At 50.6% G+C, this 17,339-nt stretch overlaps 3 protein-coding genes across 3 annotated transcripts; 2 read left to right on the top strand and 1 right to left on the bottom strand.

Annotated features, from left to right (window-relative positions):
* The first annotated feature begins 10,003 nt into the window (after nucleotides 1–10,003).
* On the top strand, nucleotides 10,004–11,230 carry LOC128305195 (uncharacterized). The gene has a single exon (XM_053042530.1). The coding sequence runs from the start codon at nucleotides 10,004–10,006 to the stop codon at nucleotides 11,228–11,230; it is 1,227 nt and encodes a 408-aa protein (XP_052898490.1).
* A 1,461-nt stretch (nucleotides 11,231–12,691) lies between these two features.
* On the top strand, nucleotides 12,692–14,800 carry LOC128303581 (P-granule-associated novel protein 1-like). Its single transcript, XM_053040574.1, has 2 exons — nucleotides 12,692–12,747; nucleotides 12,826–14,800. The coding sequence occupies exons 1-2, from the start codon at nucleotides 12,716–12,718 to the stop codon at nucleotides 14,666–14,668; spliced, it is 1,875 nt and encodes a 624-aa protein (XP_052896534.1). The 5' UTR covers nucleotides 12,692–12,715; the 3' UTR covers nucleotides 14,669–14,800.
* Nucleotides 14,801–14,944: 144 nt separating this feature from the next.
* On the bottom strand, nucleotides 14,945–15,289 carry LOC128305160 (WD repeat-containing protein on Y chromosome). The gene is made up of 2 exons (XM_053042480.1): nucleotides 15,125–15,289; nucleotides 14,945–15,061 (listed from the first exon to the last, which is right to left on the bottom strand). The coding sequence occupies exons 1-2, from the start codon at nucleotides 15,287–15,289 to the stop codon at nucleotides 14,945–14,947; spliced, it is 282 nt and encodes a 93-aa protein (XP_052898440.1).
* Between the last annotated feature and the right edge of the window lie 2,050 nt (nucleotides 15,290–17,339).

Raw genomic sequence — 17,339 nt, 5'->3', positions numbered from 1 at the left:
AGATGGCGGCCAAGATGGCGGACAAGATGGCGGAAAAGATGGCGGACAAGATGGCGGACAAGATGGCGGACAAGATGGCGAACAAGATGGCGGACAAGATGGCGGACAAGATGGCGGACAAGATGGCAGACAAGATGGCGGACAAGATGGCAGACAAGATGGCGGCCAAGATGGCGGACAAGATGGCGGACAAGATGGCGGACAAGATGGCGGACAAGATGGCGGCCAAGATGGCGGACAAGATGGCGGACAAGATGGCGGACACAAGATGGCGGCCAAGATGGCGGACAAGATGGCAGACAAGATGGCGGCCAAGATGGCGGACAAGATGGCGGACAAGATGGCGGACAAGATGGCGGACAAGATGGCGGACAAGATGGCGGACACAAGATGGCGGACAAGATGGCGGACAAGATGGCGGACAAGATGGCAGACAAGATGGCGGACAAGATGGCAGCCAAGATGGCGGACAAGATGGCGGACACAAGATGGCGGACAAGATGGCGGACAAGATGGCGGACAAGATGGCGGCCACAAGATGGCGGACAAGATGGCGGCCAAGATGGCGGACAAGATGGCGAACAAGATGGCGGACAAGATGGCGGACAAGATGGCAGACAAGATGGCGGACAAGATGGCGGACAAGATGGCGGCCAAGATGGCGGACAAGATGGCGGACAAGATGGCGGACAAGATGGCGGACAAGATGGCGGCCAAGATGGCGGACAAGATGGCGGACAAGATGGCGGACACAAGATGGCGGCCAAGATGGCGGACAAGATGGCAGACAAGATGGCGGACAAGATGGCGGACAAGATGGCGGACAAGATGGCGGACAAGATGGTGGACAAGATGGCGGACAAGATGGCAGACAAGATGGCGGACACAAGATGGCGGACAAGATGGCGGACAAGATGGCGGACAAGATGGCAGACAAGATGGCGGACAAGATGGCAGACAAGATGGCGGCCAAGATGGCGGACAAGATGGCGGACAAGATGGCGGACACAAGATGGCGGACACAAGATGGCGGACAAGATGGCGGACACAAGATGGCGGCCAGGATGGCGGACAAGATGGCGGCCAAGATGGCGGACAAGATGGCGGCCAAGATGGCGGACAAGATGGCGAACAAGATGGCGGACAAGATGGCGGACACAAGATAACGGCCAAGATGGCGGACAAGATGGCGGACAAGATGGCGGACAAGATGGCGGACAAGATGGCGGCCAAGATGGCGGACAAGATGGCGGACACAAGATGGCGGCCAAGATGGCGGACAAGATGGCAGACAAGATGGTGGACAAGATAGCAGACAAGATGGCGGCCAAGATGGCGGAAAAGATGGCGGCCAAGATGGCGGACAAGATGGCGGACAAGATGGCGGACACAAGATGGCGGACAAGATGGCGGACAAGATGGCGGACAAGATGGCGGCCAAGATGGCGGCCAAGATGGCGGCCAAGATGGCGGACAAGATGGCGGACAAGATGGCGGACAAGATGGCGGACAAGATGGCGGACAAGATGGCGGACAAGATGGCGGCCAAGATGGCGGACAAGATGGTGGACAAGATGGCGGACAAGATGGCGGACAAGATGGCGGAAAAGATGGCGGAAAAGATGGCGGACAGAAGATGGCGGACAAGATGGCGGCCACAAGATGGCGGACAAGATGGCGGACAAGATGGCGGACACCAGATGGCGGACACGATGGCGGACAAGATGGCGGACAAGATGGCGGACAAGATGGCGGACAAGATGGCGGCCAAGATGGCGGACAAGATGGCGGACAAGATGGCGAACAAGATGGCGGACAAGATGGCGGCCAAGATGGCGGACAAGATGGCGGACAAGATGGCGGACAAGATGGCGGACAAGATGGCGGACAAGATGGCGGACAAGATGGCGGCCAAGATGGTGGACAAGATGGCGGACAAGATGGCGGACAAGATGGCGGACAAGATGGCGGACCAGATGGCGGCCAAGATGGCGGCCAAGATGGCGGCCAAGATGGCGGACAAGATGGCGGACAAGATGGCGGACAACATGGCGGACAAGATGGCGGCCACGATGGCGGACAAGATGGCGGACAAGATGGCGTACAAGATGGCGGACAAGATGGCGGACAAGATGGCGGACAAGATGGCGGACAAGATGGCGGCCACGATGGCGGCAGAGATGGCGGACAAGATGGCGGACAAGATGGCAGACAAGATGGCGCACACAAGATGGCGGACAAGATGGCGGACAAGATGGCGGACAAGATGGCGGACAAGATGGCGGCCAATATGGCGGACAAGATGGCGGACAAGATGGCGGACAAGATGGTGGACAAGATGGTGGACAAGATGGCGGACACCAGATGGCGGCCAAGATGGCAGACAAGATGGCGGACCAAGATGGCGGCCAAGATGGCGGCCAAGATGGCGGACAAGATGGCGGCCAAGATGGCGGACACAAGCTGGCGGATAAGATGGCGGCCAAGATGGCGGACAAGATGGCGAACGAGATGGCGGACACAAGAAGGCGGATAAGATGGTGGACACAAGATGGCGGGCAAGATGGTAGACAAGATGGCGGACAAGATGGCGGACAAGATGGCAGACAAAATGGCGGCCAAGATGGCGGACAAGATAGCCGACAAGATGGCCCGATCTTGGTCGCCATCTGGTGGCCGCCATCTTGGCCGCCATCTTGTGTCCGCCATCTTGTCTGACATCTTGTCCGCCATCTTGTCCATCATCTTGTCCGCCATCTTGGCCGCCATATTGTCCGCCATCTTGTCCGCCATCTTGTCTGCCATCTTGTCTGCTATCTTGTTCGCCATCTTGTCCGCCATCTTGTCCGCCATCTTGTCCGCTATCTTGTCCGCCATCTTGTCCGCCATCTTGTCCGCCATCTTGTGTCCGCCATCTTGTCTGCCATCTTGTCCGCCATCTTGTCCGCCATCTCTGCCGCCATCGTGGCCGCCATCTTGTCCGCCATCTTGTCCGCCATCTTGTCCGCCATCTTGTCCGCCATCTTGTCCGCCATCTTGTCCGCCATCTTGTCCGCCATCGTGGCCGCCATCGTGGCCGCCATCTTGTCCGCCATGTTGTCCGCCATCTTGTCCGCCATCTTGTCCGCCATCTTGGCCGCCATCTTGGCCGCCATCTTGGCCGCCATCTGGTCCGCCATCTTGTCCGCCATCTTGTCCGCCATCTTGTCCGCCATCTTGTCCACCATCTTGGCCGCCATCTTGTCCGCCATCTTGTCCGCCATCTTGTCCGCCATCTTGTCCGCCATCTTGTCCGCCATCTTGTCCGCCATCTTGTCCGCCATCTTGTCCGCCATCTTGGCCGCCATCTTGTCCGCCATCTTGTTCGCCATCTTGTCCGCCATCTTGTCCGCCATCTTGGCCACCATCTTGTCCGCCATCTTGTCCGCCATCTTGTCCGCCATCTTGTCCGCCATCGTGTCCGCCATCTGGTGTCCGCCATCTTGTCCGCCATCTTGTCCGCCATCTTGTCCGCCATCTTGTGGCCGCCATCTTGTCCGCCATCTTCTGTCCGCCATCTTTTCCGCCATCTTTTCCGCCATCTTGTCCGCCATCTTGGCCGCCATCTTGTCCGCCATCTTGGCCGCCATCTTGTCCGCCATCTTGTCCGCCATCTTGTCCGCCATCTTGTCCGCCATCTTGTCCGCCATCTTGGCCGCCATCTTGTCCGCCATCTTGTCCGCCATCTTGTCCGCCATCTTGTGTCCGCCATCTTGTCCGCCATCTTGTCCGCCATCTTGGCCGCCATCTTTTCCGCCATCTTGGCCGCCATCTTGTCTGCTATCTTGTCCACCATCTTGTCTGCCATCTTGTCCGCCATCTTGGCCGCCATCTTGTGTCCGCCATCTTGTCCGCCATCTTGTCCGCCATCTTGGCCGCCATCTTGTCCGCCATCTTGGCCGTTATCTTGTGTCCGCCATCTTGTCCGCCATCTTGTTCGCCATCTTGTCCGCCATCTTGGCCGCCATCTTGTCCGCCATCTTGGCCGCCATCTTGTCCGCCATCCTGGCCGCCATCTTGTGTCCGCCATCTTGTCCGCCATCTTGTGTCCGCCATCTTGTGTCCGCCATCTTGTCCGCCATCTTGTCCGCCATCTGGTGTCCGCCATCTTGTCTGCCATCTTGTCCGCCATCTTGTCTGCCATCTTGTCCGCCATCTTGTCCGCCATCTTGTCCGCCATCTTGTGTCCGCCATCTTGTCCGCCATCTTGTCCGCCATCTTGTCCACCATCTTGTCCGCCATCTTGTCCGCCATCTTGTCCGCCATCTTGTCCGCCATCTTGTCTGCCATCTTGTCCGCCATCTTGGCCGCCATCTTGTGTCCGCCATCTTGTCCGCCATCTTGTCCGCCATCTTGGCCGCCATCTTGTCCGCCATCTTGTCCGCCATCTTTTCCGCCATCTTGTCCGCCATCTTGGCCGCCATCTTGTCCGCCATCTTGTCCGCCATCTTGTCTGCCATCTTGTCCGCCATCTTGTCCGCCATCTTGTTCGCCATCTTGTCCGCCATCTTGTGGCCGCCATCTTGTCCGCCATCTTGTCCGCCATCTTGTGTCCGCCATCTTGTCCGCCATCTTGTGTCCGCCATCTTGTCCGCCATCTTGGCCGCCATCTTGTCTGCCATCTTGTCCGCCATCTTGTCTGCCATCTTGTCCGCCATCTTGTCCGCCATCTTGTCCGCCATCTTGTGTCCGCCATCTTGTCCGCCATCTTGTCCGCCATCTTGTCCGCCATCTTGTCCGCCATCTTGGCCGCCATCTTGTCTGCCATCTTGGTCCGCCATCTTGGTCCGCCATCTTGTCCGCCATCTTGGCCGCCATCTGGTGTCCGCCATCTTGTCCACCATCTTGTCCGCCATCTTGTGTCCGCTATCTTGGCCGCCATCTTGTCCGCCATCTTGTGTCTACCATCTTGTCCGCCATCTTGTGTCCCACATCTTGTCCGCCATCTTGTCCGCCATCTTGTGTCCGCCATCTTGTCCGCCATCTTGTGTCCCACATCTTGTCCGCCATCTTGTCCGCCATCTTGTGTCCGCCATCTTGGCTGCCATCTTGTCCACCATCTTGTCCGCCATCTTGGCCGCCATCTTGACCGCCATCTTGGCCGCCATCTTGTCCGCCATCTTGGCCGCCATTTTGTCTGCCATCTTGTCCGCCATCTTGTGTCCGCCATCTTGTCCGCCATCTTGTCCACCATCTTGTGTCCGCCATCTTGTGTCCGCCATCTTGTCCGCCATCTTGTTCGCCATCTTGTCGGCCATCTTGTCCGCCATCTTGTCCGCCATCTTGAGGGGAAGGGGGGAGGGGGATGGAAGATGTTACCTCTTGAACAACATGCTCTCCTGGTATCGGAAATCTCAAAACAGCTGGTTTGTATGAAAAGTTAGTGTATAAACATTGCATACCTTACGGCGGAAAATTGGTTGCAAAGTTAGTGTATAAACATTGCATACCTTACGGCGCAGTACCAGGAGCTACCTCTTCCCGTGGATGCTCTCCTGGTACTTTACATTCGAAAACTGGTAGTTTTCGAAGAAATTTTTCTCGACCAAGGGGAAAGTTAGTGTTTAAACATTGCATACCTTTCGGCGGTTTCGAGCGAAATTGCTGTACTAGATGCTCTTCCGTTGATGCTCTCCTGGTAACTGGTAGTTTTCGAAGAAATTTTCCACGAAAAACGGAAAAGTTTGTATTTAAAAACTGCATACCTTTCGGCGGTTTTCGACCACAATTGCTGTACTAGGTGCTACCTCTTCCGTGGATGCTCTCCTGGTACTATACAACAATGAATTATGAACTGCACTATACACTACTACTAAATTAATACTACTTGCATTAATATAATAATTGTAAAAATAATAATTAATATCTTTATCCAGAACCTATCCAACCTTGGCTTAGTTAAGTTGGTACATACCAATGATACCAATTATATTAAGATGGCGGACAAGATGGCGGACAAGATGGCGAACAAGATGGCGGACAAGATGGCGGCCAAGATGGCGGACAAGATGGCGGACAAGATGGCGGACAAGATGGCGGACAAGATGGCGGACAAGATGGCGGACAAGATGGCGGACAAGATGGCGGACAAGATGGCGGCCAAGATGGTGGACAAGATGGCGGACAAGATGGCGGACAAGATGGCGGACAAGATGGCGGACCAGATGGCGGCCAAGATGGCGGCCAAGATGGCGGCCAAGATGGCGGACAAGATGGCGGACAAGATGGCGGACAACATGGCGGCCAAGATGGCGGCCACGATGGCGGCCACGATGGCGGACAAGATGGCGGACAAGATGGCGGACAAGATGGCGGACAAGATGGCGGACAAGATGGCGGACAAGATGGCGGACAAGATGGCGGCCACGATGGCGGCAGAGATGGCGGACAAGATGGCGGACAAGATGGCAGACAAGATGGCGGACACAAGATGGCGGACAAGATGGCGGACAAGATGGCGGACAAGATAGCGGACAAGATGGCGGACAAGATGGCGGACAAGATAGCAGACAAGATGGCAGACAAGATGGCGGACAAGATGGCGGACAATATGGCGGCCAAGATGGCGGACAAGATGATGGACAAGATGGCGGACAAGATGTCAGACAAGATGGCGGACACAAGATGGCGGCCAAGATGGCGGCCACCAGATGGCGACCAAGATCGGGCCATCTTGTCGGCTATCTTGTCCGCCATCTTGGCCGCCATTTTGTCTGCCATCTTGTCCGCCATCTTGTCCGCCATCTTGTCTACCATCTTGCCCGCCATCTTGTGTCCACCATCTTATCCGCCTTCTTGTGTCCGCCATCTCGTTCGCCATCTTGTCCGCCATCTTGGCCGCCATCTTATCCGCCAGCTTGTGTCCGCCATCTTGGCCGCCATCTTGTCCGCCATCTTGGCCGCCATCTTGGCCGCCATCTTGGTCCGCCATCTTGTCTGCCATCTTGGCCGCCATCTGGTGTCCGCCATCTTGTCCACCATCTTGTCCACCATCTTGTCCGCCATCTTGTCCGCCATCTTGTCCGCCATATTGGCCGCCATCTTGTCCGCCATCTTGTCCGCCATCTTGTCCGCCATCTTGTCCGCCATCTTGTGTGCGCCATCTTGTCTGCCATCTTGTCCGCCATCTTGTCCGCCATCTCTGCCGCCATCGTGGCCGCCATCTTGTCCGCCATCTTGTCCGCCATCTTGTCCGCCATCTTGTCCGCCATCTTGTACGCCATCTTGTCCGCCATCTTGTCCGCCATCGTGGCCGCCATCTTGTCCGCCATGTTGTCCGCCATCTTGTCCGCCATCTTGTCCGCCATCTTGGCCGCCATCTTGGCCGCCATCTTGGCCGCCATCTGGTCCGCCATCTTGTCCGCCATCTTGTCCGCCATCTTGTCCGCCATCTTGTCCACCATCTTGGCCGCCATCTTGTCCGCCATCTTGTGTCCGCCATCTTGTCCGCCATCTTGTTCGCCATCTTGTCGGCCATCTTGTCCGCCATCTTGTCCGCCATCTTGAGGGGAAGGGGGGAGGGGGATGGAAGATGTTACCTCTTGAACAACATGCTCTCCTGGTATCGGAAATCTCAAAACAGCTGGTTTGTATGAAAAGTTAGTGTATAAACATTGCATACCTTACGGCGGAAAATTGGTTGCAAAGTTAGTGTATAAACATTGCATACCTTACGGCGCAGTACCAGGAGCTACCTCTTCCCGTGGATGCTCTCCTGGTACTTTACATTCGAAAACTGGTAGTTTTCGAAGAAATTTTTCTCGACCAAGGGGAAAGTTAGTGTTTAAACATTGCATACCTTTCGGCGGTTTCGAGCGAAATTGCTGTACTAGATGCTCTTCCGTTGATGCTCTCCTGGTAACTGGTAGTTTTCGAAGAAATTTTCCACGAAAAACGGAAAAGTTTGTATTTAAAAACTGCATACCTTTCGGCGGTTTTCGACCACAATTGCTGTACTAGGTGCTACCTCTTCCGTGGATGCTCTCCTGGTACTATACAACAATGAATTATGAACTGCACTATACACTACTACTAAATTAATACTACTTGCATTAATATAATAATTGTAAAAATAATAATTAATATCTTTATCCAGAACCTATCCAACCTTGGCTTAGTTAAGTTGGTACATACCAATGATACCAATTATATTAATGAACGATACAGACAGAAAACAAACATGGTTAATGAAGTATGGTATGCAGAACCGTAGCTGTATAGTTTGAAAAATGTTCTAAAACAACTTCAAATTATTAGCAACGATTAAGCAAGTCAGCCTCGTGAGTAGTAAATTTATTAGGCAGATTGTTCGTTTCGTTTTGCATTTGTCGAAATACGTTGGAATTACTTAGATAACTTAAGAAAATTTCATATTTTTTTAACGAGGGAGGTGGGGTCATTGAAATGTTACGTAATTAATGGAGGGGGGTTGCGTCCAGTGTTACATTTTGTTGCAATAGGGGGAGGAGGGGGTTGAAAATTGAAAATTTTTGCGTTACGTAATAATTGAATGAGCCCTATATCCGTTGTGGCATTCGTTTTATTGAGAAATAGTTCCGTCATTGATATTTCAACTTGTTAACCTTGTAATATATGATTTCATATTGTGTTCTTGTTGAAATTTTTAATCCCTAGTGCGGACCATTGTACTACAGTATAATTATTTTACATCTCATGAATAAAAACAAATCTGTAAATCGTAGTGGTTTTACGATGAAAAAAGTCTGCATATGATGTATCTCACTTGCGATTATCGTAAATTAGAGTAAAACTTAGCTGCTTTCAATCAACTATCTAAGTTGTACGATCAAAGCTTTAATGCTTTTGTCACAATGCCGTAAACTTTCAAAACAAATCAATCGGCTATATGTCTCAATCATCATCTGCCTTCTCCATCTTTAAATATCTCGCCGAAAGAAAACTATGCATTACCCAACCGTGTTACCAAATATTTGCCAAACATTTCTTCCATTTTTTTTTGCAAAAGTCCCGGAACATGTCCAAAAATCCGTTCCATGACATACGACGTACCACGTATCTGGCCTGAAAAACGTACAGTTCCGTGGTTGCTTTCGTTTATCTTTGGTTACAGTATTATTAAATAAGCCGTGTGAAGCTAGTGAAAGTGTCAATACACGTTGACGGTAGCTGTACGTGTCGATCTTTCTCTTTTGCCCCGCGGTGATCAACATTTCGTGATGGCGTAAAGTGTATCGAATCGCCGTTATAGGGGCCCCGGTTAATGACAGCATGCACAGCATGCAAGCAATGAGAGATGCGATGAGATAAAACGAGGCAGTGGCAGTACTGTTTGACTGATGGAGCGATCGTCCATTCGTCGTCAACCCTTCATTGGGCAGCGGATTACGATTAGTAAGCCGAGGACATGTACAACAATGTGTATACATTTGGTCGGGTGCTTAGAACTGGAGATTCTCTTGCAGAGAGTGGTCTACTTAGGAAAGCTGCACTAAATCATCCAAATAACCGCACCAGCGAAATTAGACCAGTTTCACCAGAAAATTAAAAGACTCTACTTTCATTTCGCATCTCACAACGCCACTCCACTTCTCCGTTAGAACCATAAAGCTCGCCGTCCCCAAACAGTATGCAGTGATGGAGACTGAATAGCGCGCTGGAACGAGGAAAGTTCCCAAACATAAACAGCAGTCCCAATTGAGCATGGACTTGGTGGAACACGGTGTGCAATTTCTGCACGCTCGATTAAGGTGGGGAGAACGAACGGAACGGTCCAAATCGTAGCTGGCCGTGGGACAAGAGTAGTAGCAGCTGGTGGTCGCTTTCGCTTTTCGCTTCTCAGAAAACCTTGGACCTGGCTCCGATCCCCTTCCGAGCGCGATGACAATGCGTGCCGCAATCATCTGGATGGCTGGAGTTCCGGGTTGCTACACCCGGCCACTCAGTACGATGCCCGTGGTCGATTGGTGTGGACGCGCGTGCGAAGATGCAACCGATCGGTGGCCGAAAGCTGCTCGATCTGCGACATTGGGTACCGCTGGTGGTGCTAGTGTTCGGCGCTAAACTCTCCCTGGAAGCGACCGGTGAGATTGTGATTTGCAACTACGAAAAGTTCCACCTGTTCGACAGCATGTACCGGCCGCGGACGGACAACTTCTGCGTGTTCAACGATGTGTATCTCGGGAGTGACGTGAAGGGGGCCGACTTTCTGGCGAGCAGTCTCGACTACAAGCGTGTCGCGTTTGCGAACTCCAAGTTCCCGCAGGTGCCACCGTCGCTGTTCAAGAACTTCGATGATATACGAGAGCTGTACGTGAGGCGGTGCTCGGTCGAGATGCTGAAGATTACGCGTTTGCTAGAGAAAGTGTACGCGGGTGGCAATCGGATCACGGGTGTCCAGCTGGACGGTAACGCCTCGAACAGTTTGCGCGAGCTGTATCTCGATGGTAACAGACTGCAGGGGTTAGCTAATCTTACCAACCTGCCCGCCATGGAGGTGTTGGTGCTGGAGAACAACCCACTGCTCGGCAATGTGGATCTGGCACAGTTCGGCCGTATGGAGCGGCTGTGGAAGCTTGATCTCGAGCGGATCGGGATGAACCGCATCAGCAACGGATTGAAGCGACCATTAGCCGAGCTGCGACGACTCGATCTCTCCAATAACGCGCTGACGTACGTGCATGTGCGCATGTTCCGAACCTTCCCGAGCCTCGAACACCTCTGGCTGCACGGTAACAGGCTGTACTTCATGGAGGCGGACCAGGTCCGTTCGCTCGTGCCCGCCATCCGCAGCATCGTTATCGACGACAACCTTTGGGGCTGCGGCCATCTGGCGCTGCTGGGTAAACAGCTGCGCGACCATGGTATCATCATCCGTCTTGGCAACTGTCGCACAGACCGTGCGATTTATCGCGTGTGCTGTTCGGACGAGACGGACGTTGTCGACACGCGCTACCTCATCGAAATGGGCATTAGGCACGAGACGCGCGTTCAGCAGGACGTGCGAGAGCTGCGAGCAGAGAACGATTTCCTTCGCCGGGATTTGGAGCGTCTGAAAAGTCAGCTTGGTGAGCTGATGGTGAACCTTACGCGACCCATCGAACCAACGGCCGATGAGACAGTGCAGGTGGTTGCTGAAGAGTCCGGCGAGCAGCCGGAAAGTAACGCAGCATCTTCCTTCGAGGAGTACGAGGAGGATGGAAACGAAAAGTGAAGTGAATAATGTACAAATGGCAGACAGGTAGTATGAGTTACAGGAAATCGCGGTGAAACAGTCCTATGCTGTTATGTTGTAAATTCCAGAAAAACGGTTAAGAATACTTAGCTCATATACCTGTAAGGAACATTGCTCATGGACAAACTTAGTTGTTTAATAAATTATTCTTTGAGATTTTAAAAAGCCTCCTATTGGAATATCTCCGTTCGTAACGGTGCTCCAAACCGGCCTGTTCCGGGCTAGATGTGTTCCACGTCATATGCTTTAGAGTCTAACTGTTATCATGACCATGTATACGATCGTCCATCCATTAAACAGGATTAACCAATTTTGTTGGCGAAAAATGTTCACGGCAAATCACTCTGCATGAAACTACGGACGACCTCAGCAAAGCAGGTGACGGTCGAATGGGGGAAGAATACCCCCAAAACGTCATGCATCGATTGATAAAAAGTTATTGGCCACAGGAACCACTGTTAGAAAATGATATCTTTAAATCTCCCTATTCTGATTTCATTCTCTACAAGTGTGTGTGAGTGTGTGTATGCTTTGTCATCATCTTAATCCCAAGTGTGAATAACTTACGAATCATACAGCTGATGGAATACGAAGATCACAAGACTGAGAAACAGAATTCCTGTCGTCGATGGCGTGTTCTGGTATCTTAACACTATTTTAATTTGAAAGCACCTGCCTTTAAGAACGCGTTACTTCAGGCTACCAGCGACGGAATGCAGCATACAGCATACGGTAATCCTGTAAGATACTGTAAACAGTAAGTTGGGTTATGCTTGCATGATTTGTCAAAAAAAAAAAACATGCTGGAACGTAAAAATTTGGACACATTTGCTCAGCAACATTTTGCTCAGCCACAACCAGCACAAAATGATTCGCCTTAGCGAAACCCTAATCAATATCGATCACCATTCCCGGGAATCCCCGTGCCGATTTCGTTGTGACCCGCAAAGTTCAACACTGCGCTAAGTGTAATCTTTCCCGCAGCGTTCGGAACGTGCGTTATCAGCCAGTAACGGTGGTATATGCATCAACATACCCATACGCATAGCCACTCTCGATCGTTACTCCACCGTACGATCGCTTGCAAGGGAACGATGGCAACAGTACATACCGGAAATGATGCCCTACCGGAAGAGGTTTGCTGAGATTTGAATAAAAACGAACTATCTCCTTAGGCCGTTAGTACGCTCAAACGTAATTTCATTCGGTACTAAAGTGATCCATTTTGTCATGCGTTACGTTAAGGACTGTAGTACGTTTTTCTTGAATTTAATAATCACATTATTCTGTGTGTGTGTGTGTGTTCGTGTTTTTTTTTTTCAACTCAAAACTTGGTTGTTATCATTGAACGGGAATTCCCAGCTCGTTCGTTTGCAGTAAACTGCCAACGCGTTCATCATTGGGAACTGTACTTAGTTTCAATCTTTCCTTCGGGCCGTACAGTTCCCGAACTTCCGTGCTGCAATGGGCTGGCTGCACAGCTTATCACTTTTAAGGTAAAGTCGTTTCTACCGTTGCCAAACTTGGACGCCTTATCACTTACGGATTTATTTCTACTGTTTTCTTTGGTGTAGTGTTTTATTCGCCTGCAGTTTCGTTACTGCTGAGTATAGTTACCCAAACTACCCACCAAGCCAGAGGCAAACCAGCTATCCGACGTCAAAAACTAATACCTACTGGCACCGGTACGTTTGCCGGGAATCTAATCCGAGCTACCAATGTATATTCCGCGATGTGTCAATCGATAGAAATACTCCCGGTGCTTACTTCGGTGATGTTGAGATAACGCATAACAGCCAGAAAAACATTACATTCAAAAACTCAGTCATGAGAAAGCTACCGGAGACATTATTGGACTCGTTCAGAGAAGTCGAGCTGCTCGAACTGAGTGGTCTTCAGCTAGAGGAAATCGCACCGAACGCCTTCGCATACGGTAACCACATCCGGGAACTGTATATGGGCTACAACAATATTCACGTATTACCACAGGGTGTGTTTCAAAACATGAGGTCTCTCAAAAGATTGACGCTGGATCGGAACCACCTCGAGTATTTGCCATGGAACATCTTTGCCGATACATCTAATCTCTTCGAACTGTCGATTGTGAACAACAACCTGCAGCGTATCGGTGATAATACCTTCGAAAATGTTAAAAAAATGGAAAATCTAGAATTGTCCAGCAATAATCTCACCTACATTAACCTTTCGCTCATTCCGAGCCTAAAATATGGAAATGTCAGTTCCAACCTGCTTACGACATTGGCAATCCCGGTGGCTGTGGCAGAACTGGATGCCTCGCACAATCGCATCGCCACTGTGACGGGTCCAAACAATACAGAGCTCGAGAGTCTCTTTTTGCAACATAACAATCTAACAAACATCGCATGGCTTAAGCGCTATTCCGGACTGATCGTTTTGGATCTTTCATACAATGAGCTAGAAAAGGTAACAGACAATCACTTCAAGAATTCGTACCGTCTAGAGAAATTATACCTGTCTAACAACCGGCTGGTGGCATTGAACCTGATTTCCGCACCTATCGGAACACTCAAGATACTCGATGTCCGGCACAACCATCTACTGCATGTGGAAAGGAATGTGAATCAGTTCAATACGCTAGAGGAGCTGTATCTCGATCACAACGCGATCGTAACGCTCAAGCTCAGGCCCAATAACGCACTTCAAAATCTCACACTATCGCACAACGATTGGGATTGCAAAAATCTGGGTGAACTGTTTCAAAACGTGTCGAAATCGGCAATAAATGACCTTGACCGCTCCTGCAAGGCAGACTACCAACTAAAGCAAGGCATTTGCTGCAAGGAAAGTGACAAACCGTACCTGGACCGACTGATACAGCAGATCAGTTTGACGAGCGTTGCAGAAAAGCAACAGCGTGCCGAAGGGCGTTGCAGTGCATCGGACACAATCAATAGCGTCCGGAATTTGACCGATTTCATTACTCAGCAAGGCGAACTGGCGCAATCTAATCCACAGCTCCAGACCGAAATTAACCAACTGAATGTCGATGTTCAACGGCTAACGTACCAACAGTCGCAATATGAGCAACTGCTTCAACTGTTGCACACCGAGGTCGATAATACGCTGCGTCGCTACCGCGTGACAAAGCAAGGATTGGTGCATCCGAGCGTAAACCTCCGCAAGGCGTTCGAACATCTGAATATTCGACGTACGTTCAAGGAAGGAGAAACAAAAAAACGCCAATCGGAAGCAAATCTCAAACAACAGGAAGTGGCATCATTGGAACAGGATAACGTAACCCTTGAAAACATGCTGGAAGAGAAGAAAAATAACACGCGTGTCATCAATAAGGCTACGAAGGTCACAACAAGTAAAGTGCATCGTTTGGAGGCAAATCGTAATAGCAACGCGCCGGCAAGACAAATAACTAAGTGATGAACCGCAAACAGGACGCGCATTTCAGGTTGCGTGCTGGTAGAAGGAAGATACCGAAGGAGTAGCTGACTTCGGACGTTTTTTTATTTTGTTTTATTTTTCTCGTTTTCAATAAACTGATTGCACATCCAACATCACGCATTATGAGACACGAATAATAGTTCATATCACATGCGGCAAACAACACCCTGCACCAGGTCGCTTATATGATTTAGTGTCACCGACGACGACACAAGGGTAAGTCGCTCAGCTCAGGGAGTCGTTTACACCGCTCCATCAATCCATCCAATTTTCCACCGCCTTCTCCATGCGGGCTCGCGTAATTAATTCCGGCGTCGGTGGACGAACAATCTCTTCCGGTGGATGTAGCACAAGGTGGCAATAGATTGGAATCTAAAGCGAAATAGGAAGTTATTCACCGTGGCTTTTGTTTGCTGTAGAGCAGTTCACACTTACATACAGCAGCGACATATCGAACACGGGATGTTCGGACGGTCGTGGGCGTTCCGGAAGCCTAAAATGTCTACCAACAATCGGTTCCTCCAGCGGTTTCCCTATCTGGTGTAACGTAGCCAAGTATTTCAGCTGTACGCTTCGCGCTCTCCTGATGCCGTCAGACATCGTGTCTTCACGGATGACGCTGCTCGGTTTGCTCTCCATGGACAACTGCTAGCACTGCCTGCTTTCTTGAGTAGCGAGCCCTGGCCGAGCATTAGCGAACGGCAAGTAACAGTCGTGATGGTTGCGTAGCAACATGACAACATAATTTGTTGGACACGTGCATGTATTGGGGATGTGAAGCCGTACCGGGTAGTCACTAGAAAATGGAAGCCTATCCGCATATTAATACACGACCGTGGTTCGTACGTGGGGTTGACAGGTGTATATCGAAATGCGGAACGCACTGTGTGAAGGCATTCTATGTAAAAGATAAACAAACGGTACAGCGTTATCGTTGCTAGGCGGTCTCTCTTTTCTCGTCTAAGTGTTTCAACATTGCAGTGTTTAGTGATACGCAGTTCTAGCGGACCGCCATAACCCTAGAAAAATTCGCGAGAGTCGAATCCTGCTGCAATTTCGTTTACACTTTAAAACCACAGAGATATTCACAGAGATATCGAAATTCTTCTCTGCATTTATTTTGGCAAACAAGGAAAACAAGGACGATATTTTCGATCAGCTTTTTGACATTCGTCCAATCAGTGATCCACCATCATCCAACTTTCAACCAATCAGTGACATCCTGGGAGCGATTGTTATGCGAAATAGAGCCTAATATCGACTTCATTAACTACTGCGCTGTAGATGTCTCCATCATGATGCGACATATAGCGGATCCTCCACAGTCCTCGTCAGGAACGAGTCCGAGGCTTTGGACTTTTGGGACGATTGAGAAAAGAAAATCAACCACGAGCTAGCTAAACTGTTTTGAGAATAATTTCCGGCTGCGGATAGGGAGCATCTCAAAACATTGAGCTTCGATACAACTAGTTTATCGAGTGAGAATTCAACAAGAGCATTGATCACTAGCATCATCTTCACCATGAAACGTAGTGTACAGGTTTGCTGTACAAAAGCGTTACCATTTCTTTCATCTCCCTAGCAAACATTGCCTTGCATGGCGCGTGGAGGCGTGCTTTGCAGAAATAAAGTTCTTTCACACTGCATGCATCATCGCGCCACAGTCCAAGATGAAGCCGTTTCATTGCCGGATTAGTACTTCAATCACGCTTGCAGCATTCCACCGCCGCCGTGCTCATCCCAGATGGAAACGCAGTAAATCACTCCCGGAACGCGAACCATATCGTCGCAGCCGAGCCTTGTCCCAGAACGGACCGCGCGCACGAATTATGTGGACCGAAACCCACTCAGAACCGCGAAGATAAATTATTCCTCATCTGCACCTCGCCCCTGCTGCAGATTCTTTCTTCGCGTATTCTTGGCGCAGCGGAAAAATATACGCACGAGAGATGGGAGAGGAAAGACAAAAAAATAACCAAAAAAGGAACACAACAGCACACCCATCGCGTGGCAGGTCACGCTGGAGATCGAAGCACATTTTCTCCACGATGACCCTTAACAGCTGGTCCCATCCACCATCCACCCCGCCGGGGTTGGATTGCATACATCCCACCGGGATGTACGCCTGGAGGCGCACGCGTTGGGGCCATACCCGGCTACGTCCCCTGTCACCCTGTGATAAACGAGCCTTAATTATTAATTTTTCACCCAACACCCAGCATTACTCCAGCATCATTAATTATTCGCGCAATGTTCCGTGCGCGTGCTGGGTGGGGTGTGTTTTGTTTTGTGTTTTTTTTTGCTCTCCTCTAGCATGAAATAAATACACGATGGAAAAAGGTGGCCCAAAACAAGAAAACACTCACGCACCGTATCATGCAGGTTGGGTCGGGTAAAGGAACGAAGATTTCCCGTCCCACGACGATAATGTTCAACACAGGTCTTCGTGGCGGATGATTGAATCTTCCCTAACAACAACAAAAAACGGATGTACATGACATAGTTCCACTAAAAGCACGCGTTTGATGGAAGGTAGTGTGTGCCTGCAAGTGAAGTAAAATCAAATCAGCACATTGCTGGCAACATGCAACAACAAACCATTGAAAAGAAAAAACAACAAACACTAACCACTCACAGACGAACTCCATCT

Source organism: Anopheles moucheti, chromosome 3, assembly GCF_943734755.1.
Source record: "Anopheles moucheti chromosome 3, idAnoMoucSN_F20_07, whole genome shotgun sequence".
Taxonomy (NCBI): Eukaryota; Metazoa; Arthropoda; class Insecta; order Diptera; family Culicidae; genus Anopheles; species Anopheles moucheti.
This window is presented reverse-complemented; position numbering and strand designations above follow the sequence as displayed.